The sequence below is a fragment of the Ambystoma mexicanum genome, chromosome 2q, assembly GCF_040938575.1.
Source record: "Ambystoma mexicanum isolate Mex_15411 chromosome 2q, UKY_AmexF1_1, whole genome shotgun sequence".
Classification (NCBI taxonomy): domain Eukaryota; kingdom Metazoa; phylum Chordata; class Amphibia; order Caudata; family Ambystomatidae; genus Ambystoma; species Ambystoma mexicanum.
The window spans coordinates 429,616,758-429,642,973 of record NC_090924.1 but is presented as its reverse complement, the minus strand read 5'-3'; the positions used below and the strand labels follow the sequence as shown (position 1 = coordinate 429,642,973).

At 45.4% G+C, this 26,216-nt stretch overlaps 1 protein-coding gene across 6 annotated transcripts in view; it reads right to left on the bottom strand.

The window, feature by feature from the left end:
• Positions 1-1,177: 1,177 nt before the first annotated feature.
• The window catches only part of LOC138569471 (myoD family inhibitor-like), a 327,234-nt gene continuing 302,195 nt past the window's right edge, over positions 1,178-26,216 (bottom strand). For 5 of the 6 annotated variants that reach the window (XM_069647464.1, XM_069647465.1, XM_069647463.1 and 2 more), the window contains 2 exons: positions 7,042-7,416; positions 1,178-5,671 (listed from right to left, as the gene is read on the bottom strand). In XM_069647464.1, coding sequence (XP_069503565.1) covers positions 7,106-7,416 — 311 coding nt within the window. In that variant the 3' untranslated portion in view covers positions 1,178-5,671; positions 7,042-7,105. The remainder of the gene's footprint in view (positions 5,672-7,041; positions 7,417-26,216) is intronic. The other variant, XM_069647468.1, reaches the window with a different exon arrangement.

The following is a 26,216-nucleotide window of genomic DNA, read 5'->3' as shown; positions in this document are numbered from 1 at the left end:
TAAGGAGAGATTCATGTTCCGCGCACAATACTAATGTTGAGAATGGATGGGACATTGCTACAAACTGTAGTTTTGCATGTACCTAGAATAGTTAATTAAGGGTTGCTAAATGTTACTTTTAGTGTTATTTTGTATCTACTGCGATACAATTTAGATTTGCATACATGTAGCAACATAATGAATATTGTGTGAACATAATATGAAAGCACATTGTGTAACTGAGCGTGAGGAGATTTAAATCGCAGAGCCTCATACAGAGTGGAAAAGGCTCTTGAACGGGAAACCCATTCTGAGGGGATGCAGTCGTTTTGAACACATGCATATAAAAATAAACATGAATACATGCTTGTTCGAAAGATTGGATGGCTAAGGAGGAAAGTATTGGTTGATAGAGGGACAGCCGCGACAATAGTAGAGCAGCTATTTGGAGCTGAAATAGAATGAAGAGCATAGGCCGAGGGTTTTGAAGCTCAGAAATTGATTTGAGTGAGCTGTGAAGCATCTGCCACCTGACAGGATAAATCTGGGATTAGGGGCTAAAACTATAAAAGGGTAATTGGAAACTAGAATGACAGCTGGGTTATGAGAGGGTCACGTACATTAGCAGAAAAAAATGAGTATAATGGGAACGGAAGCCAGATGAATTGAAACAGTGGTTGTACATAATGAAATGGTGTGCAAGGATGCTAAGAATAAGTATCCTGTATTGTATGCCACGTTAGGGTTATGTATCTTGCAGGAAGAAACCCAAGAAGACGGTTGGGCTTGTGTTTGCAATGTCATGAAATTGTAGGTCTAAAGGAGATGGTCCCATAGTGAAGGCAGCCAATGAGATTGTGGGGATTAGATTTCCTTGTACAGGGCTAAACCATTTGTATTTTGGGTGATGACTTTGTAAGGGAACCTGAGGGAAATGTCGAAGTATGTTAACTGTTCTGGAAATGCATATATACTGTATCTGTTCTGTGGTTCAGATAGACTCAGGTTAGTTAAACTCCAAGGAGTTGTTTAGCCTCTCCCTTAGTGGCCGCTGTGAAATAAACTTGGTTTAATGGCAACGTGCATTCACTTCTTGAGAGATGGGCTATTTTAGAGTGCAGAGATCCGAGGTCAGCCCTGACGCTGGGTACATTTGTGTCCACTTCAAATTGTTAACAAAATACAATTGAACGGTTCATTTCCAACAAGTCTGTTTTTTATATACACATATAAATAGCCATAAACATACAAATGGTGTCGGTCCAGAGCTTGCACCGTGCCAGGGGATAGCACATTTGCCTGGGCTGCTGGGGCTCCTACTCCCAGTGCAGCCCCCCTCACAGGACAGCTTCATTGAACATCATGCAGGCCTCGCCGCACAGTGTTAAGGTCAGTGCATCGAATCATCAGCAGTTGAGGAGGCAGCCTCACATGTCTCACTCCACACAGCTTCAAAAGCAGTTCCTGATGCGGGGTCAGTGGCCTCCAACCTCCCCTGCTTTCACTGCTGCCAGTCAAGATGTAGGCTGGTCACTTGGCCAATAGGTGGGCACAGCTTGTGCATAGACAACATGTCACCAGACAAAAATTATTCATTTTCGAACGCAGCAACTCAGTGAAGATTGATGTCTGTGCATCGTACAGTCATTTCTTTTTTGGAATTTCCAAACTTGAGCCTGTAGGCTTGAAAGCACCTCCTATTTACAGTTATTAGAGAACAAAATCAACCCTACCCCATTTTCCCGCCCATGCACCCATTTCCAGGCTTGGAAGAGACCTTGGGGGCCACCCCACATGCACTTGTACACCCACCTGAGTGGAGCAGGAAATGTTGCTGTTCTCAATAGACATCCCATTTTATGCCATATGACCGGCTCTGCCCTGGTCTTGTCTAGTGGAACCTATGTCCATTTGCCTGAGGCCTCGTCCACCAGTTAGAAAATCTGTCTTTATGGACACCCCTTTCTGTTAAGACCAAGGCTACAGAGATGGTTTTCCTTTGAAAGCCGATTCATAGAAATGTCCTCTTGGCTTACACTGACTGCCCGCTACTGGCACCCTTTCCCAGTGCTGGAAATCCAGTTGTGTGGTGCAGTTGGGCAGCAAAATGATCATCAATAGACTTTTCCAACACTCAAAGCGGAGGTGCTTTTTTCTTCTTGTCCATGAGCTGCCACCTCATCAAAGCAAAGTGTTGATGCCCCGGCGGAACCGGACAGGGCTTCACTCACATAACAATGCTTGGGCCCCTCAAGCCCGCTGTTGTGAAAAGAGGTTTAGAAAAGTATCAAAAATGTACAAAAGGGAGGATTTGTTTAGAGCACGTGGATGGTTCTGGGTTCTAGGAGCAGGCATACAAGGCCATTGTTTGCATTCACTGCAGTGAAGAATGCTGCATGCGTCGGCCATGCCACAAGGCCAGATCAAAGGAGTGTGCCAGAAATGAGAAATGGGGAGTGGTATGGTCATAGCAGAGGTCCGGGACAGGTTTTGGGAAACATGCATCTCTGGGCATTCTTATTCAGTGTCCAAGTCGATGGATGCTTTGGGGTTTTGAGGGTTGGATCGTTGATCTCTGGTAGAGAGATGAATCACTCATTCGCACCTGAGGTCGCCTCATTCTATATGCGATAGGTAGTGAGACAATCTCCATGCTGGTCACAGGAAGCAGTAGGTCAGCTCATGCGCCATCACCTTTTGCGGACCCCAGCCTCCTTTTCTTTGCTTCATCTTCATCCTCATCTTCCTATTGGTCCCACCACACACACACTTGACTCCTGCATCATCAGCCACTTAATCACATGCACCTTCCCCTTTTTGGCTTTGCTTGCCCTTCCCACATCCCCTCCCGCTGACACTGTTTCTTATGCATCGCCCCCGTCTATGCATCTCTCCTGCGTCCCAACTCCCCTAACGCTGACTGATACTACTGGCTTCCAAAGGGGGAATCTGCAGGCTCTTTTTCATGCAGTTTCACTACCCGACTCATATGCAAGTGCAAAATTATGTTTCAATTTGAGAAAAGTGAAGCATTCCCTATGCAGTCTGATCCTGCAACTTCACCTGCTCTACATGCAGTAGAAAAAGGGCCATAAGAGGCCTTACCATAGAAACAAATATGATAACCTGCTACTCCCGCTTCCCGATAACCTGCTCCTCCCGCTCTGCCCCGCTTCCTGATAACCTGCTCCTCCCGCTCTGCCCCGCTTCCTGGTCTCTTCTCAGACCAAACATCTGATCCTCAAGACATGTCCTCCCGAATCCTCCTCTCCTAACAGACCCTGAGCCACATCTCACTTTCCTTCATCTGAGTCTACCCCGTACCTTCGGTATCGCTTTGTCCTACCGCCCGGTGGTCTGTGCAACACACTGGCTTGATCTTCATCACCGCCCCCGCTCCTCTCAAATACTTGCTCATTCCTGCTCTGTCCCCTAGATCCACCAGTGCACTGGAATGACACCTCATTATCGGGCCAGCCTTTCCTTACACCCTTGTTTCTTCCCTATCATTATCAGCGACTCCTCTTCAGATCCATTCACATCCGCTCACCCATTTTCTCCTGTCCAAGGCAAAGGTTCTCCATGTGTTCCACCAGATCACGCTTTTCAAAGGATGTTTTGGGGAAGATGGCTGCCTGGACACGTCATTTCCTGTGCAAAGGTCGACTGTGGTCGAACGCATTTGCAATAATTTTTTAAAGGAATAAAAGCACCTAGAATTAATGAAAACTTATTTAAAATAACGGAAGAGTGATAAAGGGAAACGGCCGGCTGGGAGAAAAAAATTCTGGTAAATTAATGTACGAACTTCTCTCCTAACAACTGCAAAAAGACTTACAGCTCGTAAAATCAATTCAATTTTTCAAAGACAATATTTACAGTGTTGCAGAGGGAAAGGGGCAATAGAGCGCAGTTGAGGAGGGGCAAGGAGGAACCCAAAAAGTGACAGAATGGGAGGACACCCAATGACAAGAAATAAAGAAGGGAAAGGGATTTATTTGAAAGCAAATGTAGTCAATGTGGGCGACCTTTGCTCAAAACGAGAAAAAAAGGAGGCAACATTTAGGGCAGGGCCACTGTTAGCACTGGAGGTCGACCTTCAACAGACTATATTCAGGAGAACGACCTTTTGAAAAATGATACAGGGCATCAAGCAGGTTTTCCACAACTCATTGCTACGCTGCAGCACTCCCAGAACATAGCAGCCAGAATCAAGAGTGGCCTTGGCTGCTCTACCTGCGTCACCACAGCCCTCAATGCCACACACTGACTCCCCATGGAGCTGAGGGTTTCTACGTCAGGCTCTTGACATTACTTGAAAGGCTACCCCTCTAGGCTGGAGCTTTGGACCTACAGTCCCACGTTACCACGCTCAGCACACACACCATGAGCCATACCACCAGAGCCAATGCAGGGCGAGTTCAATAGACGTACCTCTGATTCAAGTAAAACTGCAGAGGCAACCGTATATTTTCAGCTCAGGGAACACACACCTGGAACATTAACTCTTTCAAGCTCTACTGTGGTCTCGAAAACAACTCAAAATCAACCTCTTTGGGCACGCACCCTCTTCTTTAGAGCCTACTCGTTAGCCACCAACCCCACCGCCTGTGAAGAACATGCCTGGGAGGCCTTTGGATGCAATCTTGACAGGATACAAATCTTATGTTAAGGAGCATTGCCTTTCAAGGCCCAAGTGACCCCTGCTACAGACAACACTTCCTTTTACCCTCGTTCTGGGCAAGGCACAGCATTGGTGTTCACTCTGGTGAGTGCATACACACACTCCGCCCTCTCCTTTGCACGCTGCACATTAATCCAGGGCCCTATGGAAAAAGACACATCTAGTCACAGAAACCTCTCAACCAGTTGACTATCAAAAGATTTGGGATCTGGCCTCCAAGAGTGGCCTCTGGTAGAAGCCAATGTAGGAAGTACTGGACAGTAGTGAAGACGTGCTAAGAGGGAATTCTCAGTTCTATGGCTAAATAAAAGGGTGGTTATGGTTTTAATGCGGTGAGTACAGCGTTATGGCCGGGACCGGTCAGTGGGGCCTACTCTCCAGGGGCCGGGCAGGCATGGGCGGCCGCGCATACTCTTCTGTTCTAGATGAAAGCGGTGTGACTGTAGGACAGGTTAGGCAAGTCAGCATGTGCGAGAGTCACTCATGAGAATGAAGGTTTCAAATCACGGTGACGATTGTTGCGAGGTCTTGACAACTCTTGAGAACAGAGGAACGTATGGAGGTTTCCTGCATGCTGCAGCCTCTAAATATTTTTTGTGATACCAGTGGGTCTAAAGACCCTCCAATCCCCGTGTAGATCCATCCACCTATGGCCCAGGGTGACACAATGATAGCAGTACCCCTTCCTCTCCTCCTTTGCCATAAGCTCCACTCCCTTACTCCACGCACCACCACTCTCCTCGCCTCCTCAACCAGGGAAACAGATAGAGCAGCACTCGAAGCAGATTTCCAGGCAGTCCGAGGATTCGCAGCAGTCCCCGAGGACACTGCAGTCTGTGCTGCACGGGCAGCTGTCCTCGTCCCCACAGCCACCGTCAGGGCAACAGCAGCAGCCACCACCTCCACCGCCAGCCTCTCCGCCGCAGCAGGTCAGGCAGCCCACCATCACCGAACACAGGCTGAGGAACTCGCAGAACAGGAAGGCCAAGATGCAGTGGACACAGCAGTCTGCAGAGACAGGAAGGGGAGCACAGGGAGGGAAGAGAGAGAAAGCAGGACAATCTTGGTTAAAACACAGAAGACCATTCATGCATGTTCATCCACTTCAAGGCAAAGTAAACACATTACTCAAAAGCCATGCTAGGAGATCCTGGAACTCAAAAATGCCCAGCAGCCAATGAATGAGGCCTTCTCTATATACATTCCCATAAGCTTACTGCAGATATTGTGGATTCCCAAAGAAGTAGAAGGGTGATCTTATATGGTATGTCTATGTTATGTTATGTGCCATTTGTATAGCGCCTACTGCCATTGGTATGGTCCCCAAGCACTGTGGGGATTAACGCTGTTCGGAAGACCATAGTCAGAGATGTGAGATGTGAATTAAGGATTTCTAAAATGGGGGTGTGCAGGGCTGGTCAATGGGCACCAGATGTGTAGCCGGATCTCCGGATCCGGCCAGAGTCATCCGCCCCAAACCCCTGCTCTGCGCTAGGGAGAATAAAAAAGGAAAAGCGCACGCAAGCTAACTGTAACTTCCTTTGGACACCCCATGCAAGAGGTCACAAGAGGAAGTTACAGTCCTCAGCCACGACCCGGTTTATTTATTTATTTATGCAATGTTTGTCGGATACATGGACCCGGATTATTTATTTATTTGTGCAATGTTTGTCAGATACTTGTATCCGACAAACATTGCATAAATACATAAATATACAGGTATCCGACAAACATTGCATGAATTAATACCCCTATGAACTACCCACAGGATGCAGCCACCCAACTGCTTCCAGAGGGGAGCTGCAGGAGCTGTGCTTCAAGTAAAGGAAAACGTTGCTTATGGCAAACAAAAATCACCCTTTTTGAACAGTACCCAAGGGGAAGTTTTTTTAATAAAATGGAATGCAAATTGTGCATTTTAAAGAATATTTACTCAGCAACACTGGTCAAAACTATTTTCCGCATAGTGAAGTAACGCATCACCAGTGCCATGGAAGTGGTTTAAAGTGGAATTGCTATATAGTTTGGAAAAGAAGCAGAATGAAAGAAATAACGCCGTTTTAAACTATTATTTTGGACATTTCCTTTGATCAGTGGTCAACTGGGAGCTCCGCCCCCTTAACCCTGCCTCCTCGGGCACCGCCTCCCCCGCCAACTCCACCCCCACCCTGGCCCTTGTGGGATCTCCCACCAATTGTTTTCCAGTTCCACGACTGGGGGTGTGCATTTTTAGTAAGCGTGAAGGTAGGTAGAGAGTGGCAGGATCCTTAATAGCAGTCCATAGATATCAGATGAGAGGAAGGATGCCACGGCAGAGTGTTAGGGGACTAGGAGAGTGTCGCGGCAGAGTGTTAGCGGACTAGGAGAGTCTTTCTTACCATGGCTGACTCACGCTGGAGGCCGAAGGTTGGTTAGTAAGTTGTGCAGAGCCCGAAAGGTTAGTCAGTGGTAGCAGAGCTCGGAGATCTCCAGGGCCAGCTCCAGGCACTCGCTGGTCTGCTGACAGGCCTCCATGATGGAGCAGTCACAGTCCACGCAGCAGCTACAGTGCATGTTGTCGCAGAAGCCGTTGAGCACCTCGGGCAGGGCCTCGGAGCAGCCCTCGCAGCACTCTGTGGGCAGGGGCTCGCAGAAGCAGGCGCAGAAGGAAGCGCAGATGGTGTGCGCGCAGAGGCCGCAGGCACTTGGCACCAACAGCAGGCAGTCGTAGAACTGGCAGAAGAGGCAGGTGAGCAGCAGCGTAGCGCAGACATCTGAGAAGCAGAGTAAGGAGGCAGAGGCAAGCAGAGACGAAAAGGTAAGGGACAGAAAAAGGGCGTGAGGGAAGACACATTCAAAGGGACCAAATTATAGTAAATAGAGAGCGTAGAAGAAGAGAAGAGTGATAGAAATGAAAGCAAGAGGGAGAGTGTATGCGGAGAACAGTGTGACATCATAAATGTATCAGAGAGGGAATGAGTGAGTGTGAAATATAGAGTGAGAGATTGAACAGTGGAAAGAGAGAAGCAGAGAAAAACAAAAGTAAGTAGGAGATGGGAAGGACACGGAGAGAAATAGGGGTGGAAAAGTAAGAGGCAGCGAAGAAAGAAAGAGAACAAATGACATGTTTTATATATAGGCTTACAATTAGACAAAGAAAGAGGGAATGGAAAAGAGAGCGCTGGAAATATTGCAAATGAGAGGGAGAAAGGGAAGGAGAGACAGACAACAGACAGGCACCTACACAAAAGATCAGATAGATTGACTTATAGACAGGTGACAGTCCCAAATGTAAAGAAAGCAGGCAGTGGAACAAGAACGAGGTTAGAAAAAGACAGAGAACGAGAGAAGAAATGATAGAAGCATGTAGTGGCTCCAGTTATATGAAAAACATGTCTCTCTATTCTGAGGTAGGGTGGGATATGGGTCAGTCCTTTAAGATTCACCTTAAAGGTTGGTGGGGTCGGGGCTGTGCCTGACGTATGACTTAGTGGGCCTGGAAATATCTCACTTTGTTTCCTGCAAAGCACCTCGGGTTGGTAGAGAGCAATGACCAGGATGGTGAAAAAGAGCAAACCCTGCTGCCTGCATAGAGGGAAAGTGTGCTTCTCGGCTGCACTGGTTGATGGGCTTCATGAAATCGGGTGGTAGCCGTGAAAAACCCTTGCCGATGGATGAGCCAATCGTGCCGCTGAGGGATGCTAAAGGGTAGTGAGGTGTGGGGCTTGCCTAGTGGTTACTGACTGGGTCATTGTCAGAGAGATGAATTCCGTTCCGGAAGTAACTCATTTATCCGAGATTGACCTCGAAGGCCAAAAGAACTATGTTCGGAAGTGAACTCTTTCAATAAGGAAGTACCTCGATTGTCAGTGGAATTACCAGCTTCTCTAAGCACTCGTTGTTTACACATGGCAAGTAGATCAACCTAATCATTATACCTGCAGCCTGTCCTAAATAGTCAGAGTTGCTCTTTATTGATGCATATTCAGTGAACTATTGGATTGCCACTACTATGACCATTTTACATGGTGGCAACAGGAATGGGTGAATTGGAGTATGAAACTTCACATCAAATATGACACTTTATGTCACTTAAAACGTTCAAGCAGTCACTTTCCAGTGAAGTCCTTGCTAGCCTCCACCTCTCATGGGCCGATCTACCTCAACCGAATCGGGATTGCAACTAGCTTCTCCAAGAACACAACGCCAACCTCACAACCAACATCAACTGCCATGCATCAGTGAAAGAATGCACCGCAAAGCCTAAACCTTCCTAACCCTGGTACACTCAAGAACTCAACTTGAACAAAAGAACCATCAGAAAACAGGAAAAGTCTTCGTGAAAATCCTGCAGTGCATCTACGTTTGCCCTACCAGAACACCATATCCATGGCCAACAAAGAAAGCAGAGCTCTCCTCAAATCCATCAAACATTGCATTAACCCTCTGCCTGATTCGCCCATACCAAACTCCATCAAAAACCCACCACCATCAATTCTTTCTTCATAAAAAAGATCAGCATGAGCCACTAACACATAGAAACCAACCCCACAACTGACAGCACACCACACATCCCATTTAATAAAACCACCACTACCTGGAGAACTTCCAAGACATTCACCATGGAAGAATTCACTTTCACCCTAACATCCCTGAAAGTCACATTGTATGCAGATGACATCCCGCCTGCCTTCGTACTTAAGACCCCTTCCGATTGAAGGACTCCTCCCTTACTTGACAAACATTTAAAAAATCTCCCATTCAAGGCAACTTCCCCTAAGGACGAACAAATCACCCCCTTCTTGAGAAACCAACACTGGACCCCAACAACCTCAGCAACTACCATCCCAGCACCCATCTTATCTTCCCTTCCTAGGTAAGATCCTTGACAAAAAAAGAGTAGCGAGACATCTCCTCCAACATATGAATGGCAAAAGCCTCTTTCAGTCCTACCAACCTGGGTTCCAGACATATGCAATATGGAAAGGGCCGCCATCATCAATGTGATCAATCATGCCCTTAACATCCTTGATGATGCCCATCCTTCCTTTATGGTTCGCCTTGACCTTTCAGCAGCGTTCAATAGTGTAAACCACCTGACACTTGCCAACATTTTACACTGCCGCATGGGATCAGCGAGATTATCCTTCGCTCGTTCAAATCTTACCTTGCTAAACACCACCAATTCAACCAAATGGATTCCTCCAGATCACCAACTCCACACTTTACCTGTGGCCTCCTGCAGGGATCTATCCTCTCCTGCATGATCGTCAATCTTCACATGCAACTACTCAGAACCTGCCAGGCTGCACACAGCATCCACATCCATCAATATGTAGATGACACGCAGCTCTACCTAAGGATATCCACAATCAAAGACATCCACAGGCATAAGGCCATATTGATCTAGTCCTGGATGTCAAGTGCTTCCCTGAAGCTCAACCCCTTCATGGGTGAGTAGCTAGTGCTGACCCCCAGCGAACACCCTGACATCGTGGCTCTCTGCTATAAACCTCGAGGGCTTCGCACCACAGCTGACAAGCTGCGCCAAGTCCCTTGGGTTTAATATTGACAGACGCCTCTTTTTCAAGGAGCACATAGCAAGGATGACAACTGCTTGGTACTAACGTTTCCCTCCTGCCGAGAATCATGCCCTTCATATCAGAAAACAACTTCAGATCTGATGCCCGAGTCTTGGTCCTCCCCCACCTGGATGGTGCCAGTGCCCTTATGGAAGGCTTCCGGCAACTACCCTGGCACCCCTGAGATGTGTCCTATATACTGCTGAATGACTCATCAAAGACTAATCTGACCTCATCACTCTGACCCACATCGAACTGCATTGGTTCCCCTTGCAAGCACAAATCATCTTTACATCCTGCTGCATCAGCTACAAGGCGGTCACCCTGAAGTCCCCAAGCTACCTCACTGAGAAAATCAGCATCACCCCCCTCTCCCCCGAGGCCTACAATCCACAAGGACGAGCAGAGATTCGAACTCTGACTGCACAGGAAAGAAACAACCAAAAGATAGGACTTCTCCATCTATGCCCCCAGACCGCGGAACCACCTCCCCATCAACAACAGACTTGTCACCTAGCTTCTACATTTCAGGAAGGGGCTCAATACCCTCCTCTTCAAGGACACCTATGTCCACATACCCTCAACTCCTTTCCTAACTCGGGACTGGGCGATTTGCTCCCTACTGTTTCCTCGCCTGGTTGCTTGTAGATCCTTTGCTGCCAAATTGCCTGCTCTCCCGCTGCCCCTTTGTTAGTCCTCCGCTCCCTTGCATCTCTGCTTTCCACTCTATGTACTTCCCCCTATGACTTGTAAAGTGCTCCATTGCCTCCCAAAGCTAGGTCCATGTTCAATGAATCCTCTAACAAATGAAAATGTCTCATATTAGGGAGGGGCATAGACATATTTAAATAAGGTTGAAGAATACAACATCAGTTTGATCAAGAGTAGACCTACTTTGCTGGATCAAACATTTAAATGCAGAAGATTTTACGCCCACCAAATCACATCATCCTTAAAATGACCAGAAACATGTCTATGCACCTTTTAATGATCTCAGACCAGGGATCATGTGGGTAGGCCACGTTCACCGATTCCGTGCTTCCATGCCCGCCCCAGGACACTGCACGTGATGAGAACACTCGTCCTCCTTTGGACAGCCCTCCCTGTCCTGTGCAACCGAGGACCAGTGATGGCTGTTGCCGTCCGCTCATGTTGTGCAAGCATTGGCACTCGTTTTTAAGAGCACAAGTATCAATGTGCGTAGCTTCCACATCCACGAGATTGTCTTTGGTACAGAAACAATTGAAGCCGGATTTCTCTAACCGCATGATTTATTTCATTGTTTTTTAATAACGCACCTAGTACCATACGTGAGTTCGGTTTCTAAGCGCGGAACTGGGATTCAAAGCTCTGTTGCTCGCATGGTCTTGCTTCCAAGACCAGCGCATTGCCCCTGTGCTATCCTCTGTTCATAAAGACATGTAATATATTTGGAAGGGACTGTGCTAGATGTGAGGTGAAGAGGTTAAATCCCTGGAGTGAGGTCAAATCAAACTAGATAGATGTACCTCAAGGCACATTAAAATTGTCTTTTCCTCAGGCCCACGTATCTCAGCTACAGTCTCTGCAACAGCAACTGATTCTGGAGGGCAAAGACAATACCAGTGCTTTGGTCTACAGTAGGCGGCACAGAGCACCCAGCTTCCTCCTCTTCTGGCTAGACGTCGAATAATGGGAGCCTGCCATAGACCACAAGATTTCCAGCACTACAGTCCATCTTGCAGAAGGGAAGAATCACGAGGAACCAAAAACTCCCTATTCTTTAACATTGTGCACAGTTATTTCATTGGAAACCAAAGTCCCAAAATGGATGTTCAACAACAGAGCCCAGACTTTAAAAAAAAAGTCTCCACTAACATCAGGCAAACCTCTCTCTCCCTTGAGGACATCTTCTGGAAGGGCGACAAGCAGAACATCCTAGGGGATGAAAACCTAGCCAAGGCCTTGCCTCATGGCCCCACGGTTTACAGAGCGGCTTTTGAGAGATCTTCACCAGAGACTGCCCTTCGCTTCCCAAAGCCACTGAATTCGCATGCTGGTCATAGTTCTCAAATCTTAGTCCGAGTAAATTCATTCCTGTGTCTCGAAATGGTATTTCTCAACGTGAAACCCCATTCTTGAGAATTGTGATTGTTTATGTTTAAACATGTTTTAAGTTCTAACAAAGAAGTGTTTAAAGAAAGAGGACACAGGCGTATTAAATGATAAAGCATAATGAATACGTTCTGATTCATGTTTAGAAAAGACATTCAAACTTCTGTGCTTGCAGTTATGTCATTCACCTGGTATTTGGCCTGGGGTGCTAACCAATTTATACGTACCTGTATGCAGTAGCCATTGGGCACACATTTTTCAACCATCATGTTAAAAGGCATTTTGGTGGATTAATGTGCATATTGTATCCTGTCAGGGTCATTATTCCTCCTCAAGCAAAATTAATTATTGTTTGTTCTTTGGTGGTAAAACTTTCTGTCTAGAAATAAGCATTGTGTGATTTTCATCTCCACTTTGAAAATGTGGTCGTTGTGCCATCCCATCAGCAAGGAGAGTCACTATAGCCATGTAGATAATAACCGGGTCCCGAGGTATGGCCCGAGGAGAAGCTGGGGACCATAAGTTGGGGAAGGGTCCTTATCACAAGCGGTAATGGCCCTTACTACGGTCTAAAAGGACCTAGCACATGCATGTAATAGCAATACATGTTTTAGAGCGCTGATGATGAGATAAAATATGGTAGTTATACAGTGTGGAAAGTACACAAAACGTTTTAGTTAATTAAAAGTGTTTTTATTTTGTAGTATTTAAATAACAAGGTTGCCTTTATAATGTAAGTATTTTAATTGTAAACTTGGCTGAACTGGAACACTTTTAGAATGAGTTTGCTTTGGGTCCAATGTAAAAGGGAGCAGTGATTCTGTACAAAAGTGAACCAATTTGTCAGTATTCTTGCTTTCACTTTGGGTGTTAGATTAGGTTTGAGTGGCTTGCTGAAAGAAATCGTGCTGTGAAATTGCACTGCTATTTCTAGGATGCAGAGAAATGTTATCAGTTGCTTCTGAAAGTCTGCAACACAGTCAATACCAGTAGTTATTGCCTGCGTTCAGGACATTCCGAATAGCCAAGAGGAGGGTCAATAACTATCTCCATGTTCAGAACATTCCGAATAGCCAAGAGGAGGGTCAATAAGGGTCAATAACTATCTCCATGTGCTAATAAGCTAAAGACTCTTGGAACTTCTGAATCGGGTGTGATTTTTCATAGCAAACCGGGAGGATAGCTCAGCTGCAACATGCTTGCCTTGAAAGCAAGAGACACGAAGCAACATAGGTTTGATCCCCGGGTCGCGGTTAGAAACCTCTGGGTATTTAAGCATGTTATAAATACGCAACTAAGACTAAAAAATAAAAAAATTACACAAGCAATTCCTGTAACAGCACCTTGATGCCTGCGGTCTGTGAGAGCGCTTTAAAAATGCAAAATAAATAAAATAGAGAAGATGGTCATTTTCCCTCTTTCAGCCTTCCCGAAGATAATCTTAGATTTGCACATCAAGCAGGAAACCTTTCATGGTATGCATGAAAAGATCATTGTATGGTTCTTCAATCGATGCACAGGGCACCACCACCCAGCCAGAACATTCAGATCATCCAATACAATGCAGATCACCTGCCTGAACCACAAGCGTGCAAACGGCAGGGGAAGATCTTTCCCAGTAAAAGCAGCCAACTTTTGGAATTCTTTGCCCATCCCTTTGGGAGCAGAACCTGAGCTAAGAGCTTTCAGGAAATCTTAAAAAAAATGCCACTTTTCAAGTAATGAGCACGCCCCCTGCATACTAGACCTCTTTTCTAGTTTTCTTTATGTTTGTGCAACCTGTGTAATTGTTTGGTCCCCGATGCACGTAACCTTCGGTGAATAAAAAAATACATTTAAAATAAAAAGGCTGATGAGAAGTAGCTGCAGGACAATTTGTCAGATATAGTGGCCATGTTGTGGGCAGACTACATTATTTAATTTTCAGTGCCTGCTAGATGGGTTGCTCATTACACACCGGTACGGCTTTCAATATCTTCCGATTTCCAAGTAGTTCATGCCATGTTCTGAAGAGTGCCAAGCAGAGAATTTGGTTGACAGCCACAGCTGTGCCTGGGCTTTCTGGAAGCGTTAATGTCCGAGTTCTCCTTTTCAGTCTGGCCAATGTGTTATTTGCAACACGTTTTCCTGTTGCCCTGCTTTGAATAGCAATATTGTACACCGCAGTAAACTAGCCATTCTCGGTCAACAGACTTCTTCACACAAACCCTGCCCATAACCAATTCAGCTCTGAATCTACATTCTATAGAAACTTCCAGCTACAACCAAGGGACGTGTTCAGGGCTTGGAGTGGAAACACAGAAGTGAACTCACTATCCCAGAGTGTGTGCCTGCTGTTGAGAAGTGCTGGTGCTCCTGCATTAAATGTATTGGGTTCCTGCTGAGAAGCGCTGGTACTTGTCTTTCAAATCAAAGAAGTGCGGTACTCGGGCCTAGCAAATACCTGCCCATTTACAGCACTGGCCATGCTGGTGCAGAGACAGGGTCCCGAGGAGGGCTATTCATGCTCGGGGCCTCGCGGGCTAGTATTGTGAAAGAGGCTCTGTTCTAGGTGGATAGCCCTCCCGCTTTCCCCGCCAGGGAGAGAAGACGGCAGTGAAAGCCAGTACCTCCCCCCAGGGACTCCCTCGAGAGGGTATCTCTTCAGCGGTGAGATGGCCTCCTGACCACCTGGGGCCGGGAGCTGGGAAATCTAATGGACGCTGAGTGGTCCCCGCTCAGTGATTAATTAGAACACCGGAGATTATTTACAGCGCGCGCTGGAGAATGCAATCAGGCTCCCCACTCTGGCACGCGGCGGGTCCTGCTGGGGCGCGCAGAGGCCTACACGAGCTTCTGTTAATTACACTCTGGCCTGCTTTCACATGACTTTTTCCAAACGTGCAGCGTGTCCGTCGTAAGGCCACGCCTACGTCTTTGGCTGTAATTACCCCTTACCACTCTACTTGAAGCTTTTGTGAAACGAAAACGACTATTGGAATGACGCTAGTATTTTATCTGTCCCTTTGGGATTTAAACTCTCACGTCAGTATTGATATCACAATGGCACTGCGCATCTCAATCAAAACTCGTGATCACGTCATAAGGGCAGTGTGACATTGACCTCTCTCCCACAGCTGGTGGCATAATAAATCAAATGTGCCTTTGGACTCCACTGTACACCACTTGAGACATCACAAGTGCATTTTGCCATCGACTTCGTGTCACACCGCTATTAACATCATCATCATCAGTCATTTGTATAGAGCCTTTCACCATTAGTATGGTCCCAACGCGCTCAAGGTTGTACACCCTCGGGGAACGAAGTCCATGTATGGGAAATTCGTCAGAGGAGTTTAGAATGTGTGTGTGCATTTTAGCCAAAGCGAAGTTGGTGCTACCCATACTGAACTGGCATGTGCATGGGTGCTTTGACGTTGACAAGAGAGAATGTTTTAAAAAGGATATATCTCTTTGGTTGACATCTGACAGCACTGTTGACTTTATGCATCTACCGGCCCATAGGACACCACTCCGGTCACTGGTAGCCGTCTACGCACGACTCTCTTAGTCTTATCGCTGCACCAGTGGTACCATCATATGGCTCCACTGCCTTGAGCCACCATCTCGAACCCCCAGTGACACTATGTGGTATTCCATGAGCATCCCGAGGCTCCTTATCTCGAGGCCTCCAGCCCATGGTATGCAGAGAATGTGGAATGCGATGACGGGGGGAGAACGACCGTTGGGGAGGTGAGAGTGAAGGTGGAGGATGCGGTACGGGATGCCGGTTATTTATTCAAAGATCTTTGTATGAGATCAATAAAGGCCAGTTCGTACCAATTACGTCTCACGTCACATACTTCAAATGGCGACGAGGATGCCGGCGCCTTGAGAGCCCACAGGTCGGAGAAAGCGGCAGCAGCAGCGACAGCGGTCATAGTGGACACCGAGAGCGGGTGCTCCGAGTAGCTGCACCATTTTGTGCAGGCTTGTGCAGACGGAGAGCAGACACTCCGAACTAGCGCACTGGCATTGCGTTGGTTCGTGCAGTTGTGTAAGGCCAAGACAGAGAGCGGCTGCTCCGAACTGACGTTTGACACGTTGGTTTGTGCGGAACTGTCCCTGCTCTCCTAGGACAAGCTACGTGTTTTAGAGAAAAGGACCCGCAGCAGAGCAAGTCACGTGATCTGCCTGACTACAGGAAGAGTAGGCAGAATGAGGAGTAGACAGTGATCTACTCCTCCTCCTCACAGTCCTTTAAAAAAATAAATAATAATAATAAGGAGTAGACGGTGATCCACTCTTCCTCCTCACAGTACTTAAAAAAAAAACGATAGCTTACACCATAGGAGGATATAAGAGTGTATTCAGATACAAGAATCAGATTACTGCAGGATTATGCAGGGCATCAGTATACAACCGCCAGCAAGTTTCCTTCCAACTCCAGGTCAACCAGCAGTTCTATGGTCAGAATGGAAAGAATTCTGGTTGAACTATATCCAAGCAGTAGAACAGGAGGAACTCACATCCCGAAAAAAGAAGTTGTTATTACTACATGCGTTGGGGTTGGAAGGGCAAAGGAAATTCAGAGAATTGCCAGAATTGACTAGAGATAAAGCTGGTGATGCTGATGAGCATGACAGAGCTATCAGGCAATTGGACAAATATTATGCTCCAGAAACCAATGTGGCCATAAACAGGTACAAGTTCTATACTAGAGTACAGAAGGAACATGAGAACATTGAAGAATATGTCTCCGCACTGAGAGTACTATCACAGACTTGCCAATTTGGCAATGGCATCACTTTGGATGAGTTGATCCGAGATCAGATCATTATCCACTCGAAAGATAACTTAATCCAGGATAGACTGTGGTTGGTGGGTAATCCGTCTCTGCCGGAAACCATAGCAATAGCAAAGCGAGTAGAACACACTCACTTATGTTCGAAGGAAGTGAAAAGCAAGAGAGAGGAGGCTGTACAAAGTATGCAAAAACATAGCCAGAGCAGCAAGGAGATGCAAGAAAAAGAAACAGAGGAACAAGCACAGGTCAATATAATTTGACCGAAAGACAGAGGAGGGGGAAATACCAAGGACAAAGACAAGATTGAAGTCAATGCAGCAGGACGAAATAACAGAATGAGGAGTTATGAGCAGAGAGGGAATTCATATAGAGGAAAGTCTTGGGCGAAAAATGAACCCAGACCCCAGGACGATCAGAGAACTCAGCATAACCAACAGAAGGCAGGAGACAGATGTTATAGTTGTGGCAGAGTTGGTCACTATGCCTATGCAAGACAATGTCCCGCATTGGGACAAAAATGTGGAAACTGTGGTATAAGAGGCCATTTCGCAGTCATGTGTAGAAGAAGGAAGAAGATATCTGCCATTAAGGAAGAAGAAGAAGAATCGGATGAAGAAAGAGTGTTTCTGATACGAGAACCACCTGATTGAGAATTCAAATGCCAGAGTTGTGAAGTATGCTTGGACAACTGGAGAATAAAAGTAAAAGTGGATAGTTGTTCGCCATGGACAATTATCACCAAGAAAACATGGAAGAATTTAGTAAAATGTGGCCTCAAAACCAGGATGGAGGCATCTGACATTCTGAATCCTGGTGGGTTTGAGGGATCCAAAATCAAGATGATTGGGTGGTTCTCGAGCATCGTTCAATTTAAAGACAGAAGATCTCAAGTAAAGGTATACGTGGCAGAAAAGGGAGTAAACGTTTTGGGTTGGAGAGATCAAGCTGGACTCAGGATCAGGTTGGATCCAAGTAATGAAGAACAAAGCCTGGTTGTCAACAAGAGTCAAGCAGTAAAAAGCAAGGAAGTCAAAGAAAAAGAACAGGACGAATCGGTTAAATTGGGTTTGTTGAAAGATTTTTCACACAGAATTCGCCTTAAGAAGGGAGCAATTCCTGTCAGGCATACTAAATCCAGACCCATTCCGTTTGCTATTGCTGAAAAGGTAGAACAGGAATTGACCTTGTTAGAATCTGAAGGAGTGATAGAGAAAATTGAGTCATCTGAATGGATAAGCCCCATTGTGATTGCAGTAAAGAAAAATGGCAAATCTAGGATTTGTGTGGACTTAAGAGACGTCAACAAGAACATAACAGATGTTTTCCACTTCCTATCATATCTGAAATGCTAAATCGTATTGATAATGCTGATGTGTTTTCTACGTTAGACCTATCTAGCGCTTATCATCAGATATCCCTGACAGAAGATTGTAGAGATATTACTGCATTTGTTACACCACAAGGGTTGTGTCGATACAAACGCATGCCGTTTGGACTGGTATCTGCAGCAGCAGTATTCCAGAGAATTATGACGAATGTGTTGAAAGGTTTGAGTGGAACACTTGTATATCAAGATGATATAATAGTGTTTGGCAAGGGATCTGCGGAGCATGATAGGAGATTGAAGGAAGTGTTGAAGAGGTTGGAGGAAGTCGGATTGAAATTTGAAGATAGTAAATGTAAATTTGGAGTAGAGGAAGTAGAGTATTTAGGACATGCAGTGAATGGCAAAGGCTATAAGCCAAAAGGGGATGCATTGAAAGCCATCAAGGAGTCTCCTGAACCTAAAAACAAGGACGAGTTAAGGTCATTTTTGGGATTGTGTGAATACTACAACAGGTTTGTAAGGAATTTTGCCAGTACCACAGAACCATTGAGGAGTCTGTTAAAAAAAAGGATGCAAAATTTACCTGGAGTGATGAATGTAGTAAGGCAGTTGGAAGTATAAAACAAGGAATGTGTAACTCTATAGAATTGGGAGGATTTGTTTATGGAAGATTGACCAAGATCACAGTGGATGCCAGTGGAAGTGGTTTAGGGGCAGTGTTGACACAGATTGATGAAGAGGCAAATGAGAAAACTATCAGTCATGCTTCAAGGGCTATTTCTGAAACAGAAGGTAGATATTCTGTGATCGAGAAGGAATTGTTGGCTTGTACATGGGCAGTGAATTATTTCAGAAAATATTTATGGGGAAACAAATTTATAGTTCAGACTGACCACAAACCTTTAATAGAAGTTCTCACGGTGAAGGGGATGTGTAAAGCTTCACCGAGATTAGCTAAATTGAGTTTAAAATGACAAGATTACAATTTCTCTGTAAAGTATGTACCAGGGAAAAGGAACACAATTGCTGATTATTTGTCTAGGTTGCCATTGAAGAGTGATGAGACAAGTGCTGATCCTGATGAAGAAAGAGTAGCGACTATTTTTGAGGTAACGTCCAAGGAGATGTGGATGGTGGAGTTGGCCAAAGATGATGAGTTGCAAGAGATAAAGAGGTACACGGAGTCAGGTTGGCCTGAGAAAAAGGTCATTAGCGAAGCTTGTAGGAGATTTTGGGAAATTAGGGATGAGTTGTCAATGGAGGATGGATTTTTAGTTAGAGGGGATAAGTTAATTCCCCCACACAAGTTTTGGGGTGAGCTCATCGAAAAGGCACATCAAGTCCATCCCGGCATTACAGGCCCTAAGAATAATGTGCGTTTGAAATACTGGTGGCCAGGCATGGATATTATGATTGAGAGAAATATCAGGAATTGTTGGCCATGTCAAAACAGTGATAAAAGTTGCAAGATTGTCAAGTCCAAGCCAATTAACATGGACAAGGGTGATTCTCCATGGGAGATGTTAGGAATTGATATCATCGGGCCATATATGAAGTTAGTGGGAGAGAAAAAGTTCCTAATAGTATTAGTAGACTATTACTCAGGTTGGGTAGAAGTCAAAGCGGTGAAGAAAATTGACACAGGTGAGGTAGTAAAGTTTCTAATGCAGATTTGCAGTAGGGAAGGATTTCCCAATGTAATAATAAGTGATAATGGTGTTCAGTTTAGAAGTACTGAAATGAAAGATTTTGTCAAGAAGATGGGAATTGAATGGAGGTTCTCGTCATTATACCACCCAATGGGATGGTGGAAAGATATAACCGTGTAATTGTAGAAGCAGTGGAATTGGCATTGAGCAACAACATACCAGTTGATGAAGTTCTAAAGGAGAGGGTATGGAGTACTAGGATGTCAGTTAAGAGAGGAATGGAGGTTTCCCCTTTTGAATTAATGAGGGGAAGAGCTCCCAATACATTATAAATTCCTGAATGGGTTAATCGGAGGAAAGTTGTGAGGGCAGAATCAAGGAATTCCGACGAACGGAAAGGTATGTATGATTTACATAATACTCCTCCTGGGAAGTTTAAATTGAGAATTCTACCTGGAGATTTTGTGCGAATCAAACTTGGACGGAGTGTCAAAAAGGGTGAATCTAAATACAGCAGACCTTTTAAGGTGGTACAAGTGTTCAAGAGAGCAGTTAGAGTTGTAGGATGATCTGTTTGGAATCTGGATAGAGTTAGTAAGTGGATGTGGAAAGGAAATAATGAGGGATTTATGCAAGCCAAAGTGGGGAGAAGAGGGAGTGATCTATTTGGTGATGACTATATTCTAGAGGGTATGGATATGGTGAATGATAATGTGGTGAGACAGTCTGGTGGAGAGAATGCACAACGACAACAAGTGGTTGAGATGTCTGATAATAGGAGTGCGCGTAGCTCAAGAGAGAGGAGATTACCATTTTGGTCTAGGGATTATGATATGTGAAATTATTTACTATTGCAATTGTATTATGCTAGTTTGTTAGTCTTCTTACGACTTAATAAGTTTGCATTCATTTATCTATGTAATGTTATTCAATAGTTTTCCTTCCGGTATTAACTTTTTAATTGTTCTGGAAAAGTTTAAGGAACATTCAAGTTCTTATTTTGTTTCAAAATTTGTGTAAGGGGGGATGATGTGGTATTCCATGAGCATCCCGAGGCTCCTTATCTCGAGGCCTCCAGCCCATGGTATGCAGAGAATGTGGAATGCGATGACGGGGGGGAGAACGACCGTTGAGGAGGTGAGAGTGAAGGTGGAGGCTGCCGGGGTACGGGGCGCCGGTTATTTATTCAAAGATCTTTGTATGCGATCAATAAAGGCCAGTTCGTACCAATTACGTCTCAAGTCGCATACTTCACACTACACATCTGGTAACATCAGGGCATTGCACCACTGACCTAATTCCACACGACTGGTGACCTCGTTCTCGTGCCACTCAATAAATCACAATGGTACATGACGTTTTGGCCTCCTTATGAGACCGTTGGTGACGTTATAGCGCTCAATATCACATGTCTGGAGACAGCACTGGATATTTTGCCACATCTCCCACCGCTAGTGAGATCAAAAGTGCATTGTGTCTTATTCCTGCATCCTTCTACGTATCTTTCATCCTCCATCAAAGTGCTGCTGCTTGTCAGTCCTCAGTACGTTTGTCTGATCTTGAGGCCACTGCAGGTGTGAGGTAGACCGTGTGATTGGTCACACTCTAGTTCTTCTCTGGAGCTTATAGCCAAACCCCTTTGCTCGGTAAGGTCTCCTTGTCAGTTATCATTACTTAGTTGGAATGAGTCTGTGATGTAGTGAACCTTGGAAAGAGAAAAGATGAGCTTTGGCGTGATCAGGACTAGGATTCCCATATCCTGGAATATTTACCCACTCTGCTGAAGGTGGAGCTGCAATGGATCCCTCTCCCCAGCCAAGAATGGGGGGGCAGCTTTATTTCACTCCGTCTTCTTGTGCTCGCCTCCTTGGTAGACCTTCCAGCTTCCATCAGGCGAACGCCTCAGTCGTTGTCTCAGTGTAATCTGCTCAGTATACTTGGCTGCCGCACCACAGTGTCCCTTTCAGTAGGTTGCCCCCTACATCGATTACCCACAATGCTACATCCACATGGCTGCAGACTTCCAATGCACAGATGACAGATCTCAGTTTGTGTCCAAGGCGTAGGCCATCAGTGGTGGCCTCATCTTCTGCACAACTGTCCTTTCTGATTTGGGGACTATTGCGGTGCAATTTCCATGCAAGATACTTCACTAGGAAGGTCATCTCACTTTGGCAATCAGGCCTGATGAGCAGGGCCGGTGCAAGGGTGTATGCTGTTGCAGTCAGCCAGGTCACTGTGGGAGTAGCTACCTTGGCTACTCCCTAGAAGGAGATGGTCAATGCTGGAAGACCAGACCTGGCAATGAGGAATGCTGTATGTTTACGCTCTCAGCACCAGCACACAGACCGTAACTGTCTTAGAGTGCAATTTTACGGTTACATGATTTGTGACCATACATCTTGCTAAGTGTTTTTCAGAGTATGTCCAACAATAGGACATACTCTGAAAAACACTTACAAGAGAATCTAGTGCCATGATTCAGTTGCATGCATCATTCAACACGTAGACTAATCTATTTAAGGTATGTCCTGGATCATTTGGAGGTTCTTTGTGATTTTAGCGAAAATAAATTCACAGGGGGATGTTTTACCGTGAAAAAGACCACTGAAAAAATCACCGATTTTTTTTCTATTTGGGGAGACCCTCCCCCAAACCCTGCGTTTCCCTGTGATTTTAACCCCACCCTAACCCTCTCCTTACCCGTTCTACCACACCCCCATTTATATCTTTTTTTATTGAAATCAGTGACTTTCAGTGCTTTTTTTTCGGTAAAACATCCCTCTCTGAATTTGTGTTTGTTAATATCACAGTATACCGTTATATATTCTTGATTTGTTGTGCAGGAACCTGATAGGGGTTGTTTGGGTTCCAGAATATCACACTAGAAAAGCCTTATTCGAGGGTAGCAAGCAAATAGTTGGGAGATGAGCATGAAGTAATTGATGGGAGTGCTCCATATTCCGTATCCTCTACTTTTATTTTGGAGTAATGATAGTGCAAATGATTCATATGCATAATAAGACTAAGGTATGCTCGGGGTGCAATGATCATTCCCCGTAGAGTCTGGGCTCTGCAAGGTTTAAAAATAGCTTGGGAACAAAAAGAGGGAAGATCGCATACATAACGAGCATATTTTGTGATTTACAACATGGCAGGATTTACAGATGTCTCTGAGAGATATATAAGTAAGGCAATACATCATCATGAGGTAGAAATGTTTAGTGTCACACAATGGATATGTGATGAATTATGTTAGTATATTCGGGGTGATTAATGTGTTTTTTTTGTAATATTTTGTATACAGATAAATCAAGATACTTAAGTGTGAACATAGCCATGAAGAAGCTCACTAGTCACCACAAGGTTATGAAACTGGAAACTAGGCGAAACACGTGTCGGCCATTAAGGAGAAAAACCGTCAGTGCAACCACTAATTTAGTGATTGCCCATTTTTGATGCGTAATAGGTGTTGCCTATGATAGAGAAATTGTTATTGTTAACACTTTTTCAGTATCTGCCTCTTTTTGATGTAGAAGAAGGATTAATGCACTTCTTTTCAATTGTGAATTCATATATAAACCCATTTGGAAAATGTTTCATTTGTGTGTGTATTTATAACAGCGAGGCACATTTGGATTTGGATTCAGTGTACTTGTTGGAGCGCACAGCATCCTGCCATTGAGAGTACGTCCTGCCCTCTCGATTTTATGCCTCTTTCATCCTGATGCTCCTATTGCAAACAGCATTGCTGTGGCACCCGCTTTATGTTTAAATGCCAGGGCAAACTCTTTCACTCCTAATGGATCCCAAACATAACTGTGATTAGTCAACTTCCAGGGCACCAGTGGTCCAGGGATGAATATCGGGTTCTAAAACATCAATCAGCCCCACACCTCTAGTACACCAGAAGGGATCTGAACAGATTGGAAACACAAGTAAATTATAAACCTCCTTGTAAAATGTTGGTAACGTGGACGGAACGGCAGGTATATCTAGGCCGTGCATTGTTGGTTAGTTGCAACACAGACAAAAAATACAATTATTAACCCAATGATAAAAGGGACTGTCCAGTCAAGGTTGTATACAAATATCTACTGTATTATTACTACAACAGACAGTTCTAGCACACTACAAAATACAGCCCACCCTGTAAAGAAACACAGAGGACCGATAGTTTCACGAAGGAAAGGGGTGCATTCTGCATACTGACAGGAGGGTAGTTGGTAAAGCAGTCTTATTTTTTATTTTTATTTTTTATTGTGATGTAACCGCATTTGGGTTTTTTACACATACATCTTTGAAAAGAAAAACAACAACAAAGCTCAGATTTCATTACGGCATATTCGTCACATTCATACAATTCTCACATAATTAAAAAAAATAGGTAGTGAATTAAAATTAAACAATGACAATCAGGAGTAAGGTAGTCATACAAGCACTTCACCGGTCCATTGAGATGGTCTTAACTGTTCAAGGTTACTTGGATTCAACACCAAAGGAGCAAGGGGTTGTAAATGTCACTAGGGGCCTTCGGAGAAGGACCAGGTGGACAAAACCACAATGCACCTGGTGCTTGAGGTGATCTCGATGCTCGACAGCGTCAAGTCGGTTCCAGGAAGCTTTGCTGCTCCTGCGACAGAGTTCAAGATGGGAGACAACTGCGGGCATCAGGCGGCAGGCAGTTCGTCAAGAGAGGCTGGATGGACGGCTGCAGACTGGCCTAGACAGCGGCTCTGGGTCAAGAATCATTGTCTCTGTGCTGGTTGGCAGATCTGGAACGCTGGTCGAGGCGTCTTGGACGGCTTTGGTAACTGCACCCTGACAACGGTTAGTGGTGCAGCCGGTGGCGATTCAAGGGTTCGACTGCCACGAAAATGTCCTTAAAAGATAGAAGCTGGTTGAAGCTTGTTGTGGCACTCGTCCTACCTTCTTCTTAGGGCTCATGTCATCCTTTAGGGTGGACAGCCCAAAGCTAAGGAGAGTGTTTCAAGGCAGTGGCCTTGTCCTTTGTTCAGAGACTCTCTGGCACTTCCCACCTAGGATGCTTGCTGGCAGAACCTAGTAGGGCACGCTGTGTGCTGGCTGGGAACCGGTTCTGCAGCTGCTGGATGGGTCCTCTGAGTTCGGTATCTCCATGTGTTCCCTGGGAGAGGATTAGGGGAGGGATCTTGCTTACCTCTTAGAAATCCTAGTCTTCCTTCACTGGCAGAAGCTGTAAGGCATACTGTACCTTGAGCCAGGGTCCAAATGAGTCCTTCATCTTACTCCTTTTGAAGTCATCGAATGATCTGCCAAAAGAGGGGCTCAACCCTCTTTTAAAGCCAAATGGGCCCCAGTGATTGGTGCAGGCTAAGCCTACCCTAATGAACCAATCCTGGGTCCCCACCAACAATCTTCTGTTATGCGTGAGGTCATAACCAGAGTGCTTTGCAACAGGGAAGGTACGGGGTGACAGCATGTACTACTAAGTCCCACCCATCTTCCTGTCTGCTGTGGATCAGAGGTCTCTCTTGTTAATTGAGCTCTCTGTGACTCTTGATCAAAGCGCAGGTCTCCCTTGAAGTTTGTGGCGAGCACAGACTTTCTGTCTCCCTCAAATCGCATACTTCTTCCCTCTGAAAGGGGGTTCCCTGCAGGGGTTGCCTACTGTACACAGTTGCCCAAGACATGACACTCACTGCCCTTCATACAGAGGGGTGGGAGCGAGCTTCAAGTTGACACATTGCATATCAAAGAAGTGTTTGTTTCCTGTCCCTTGTGTTAGTTCTGTGACCAAGCCTCTTCGAAGGCCTGTTTTCATTTAACTCTCATCAATATGCGCTGCCAACACACAGAACTTAGACAATAGAACAGGGCAGATCCATCGAGCCTTTGATATTTAATTGGGCTGGCCATGGCAGTAGGAAGGTGTTGCCATCACCCTTCCTCAGATGCTTTGATGTACCTGTGGCTGTCACATTGCATCTAAATGTGACTAGGACGACTGCACCTGTAGGCTGTGTCCCCCCGAAGATCACTTGACTATGTGTTTGTTGTGCGGCGAGTATAGGAAAATGTGTGCAGATTAACCCCACACATTTTCTGAGGTTGATCTCCCATCATTCTATTTCTTACAAACTTTCAAAAAAGCCCA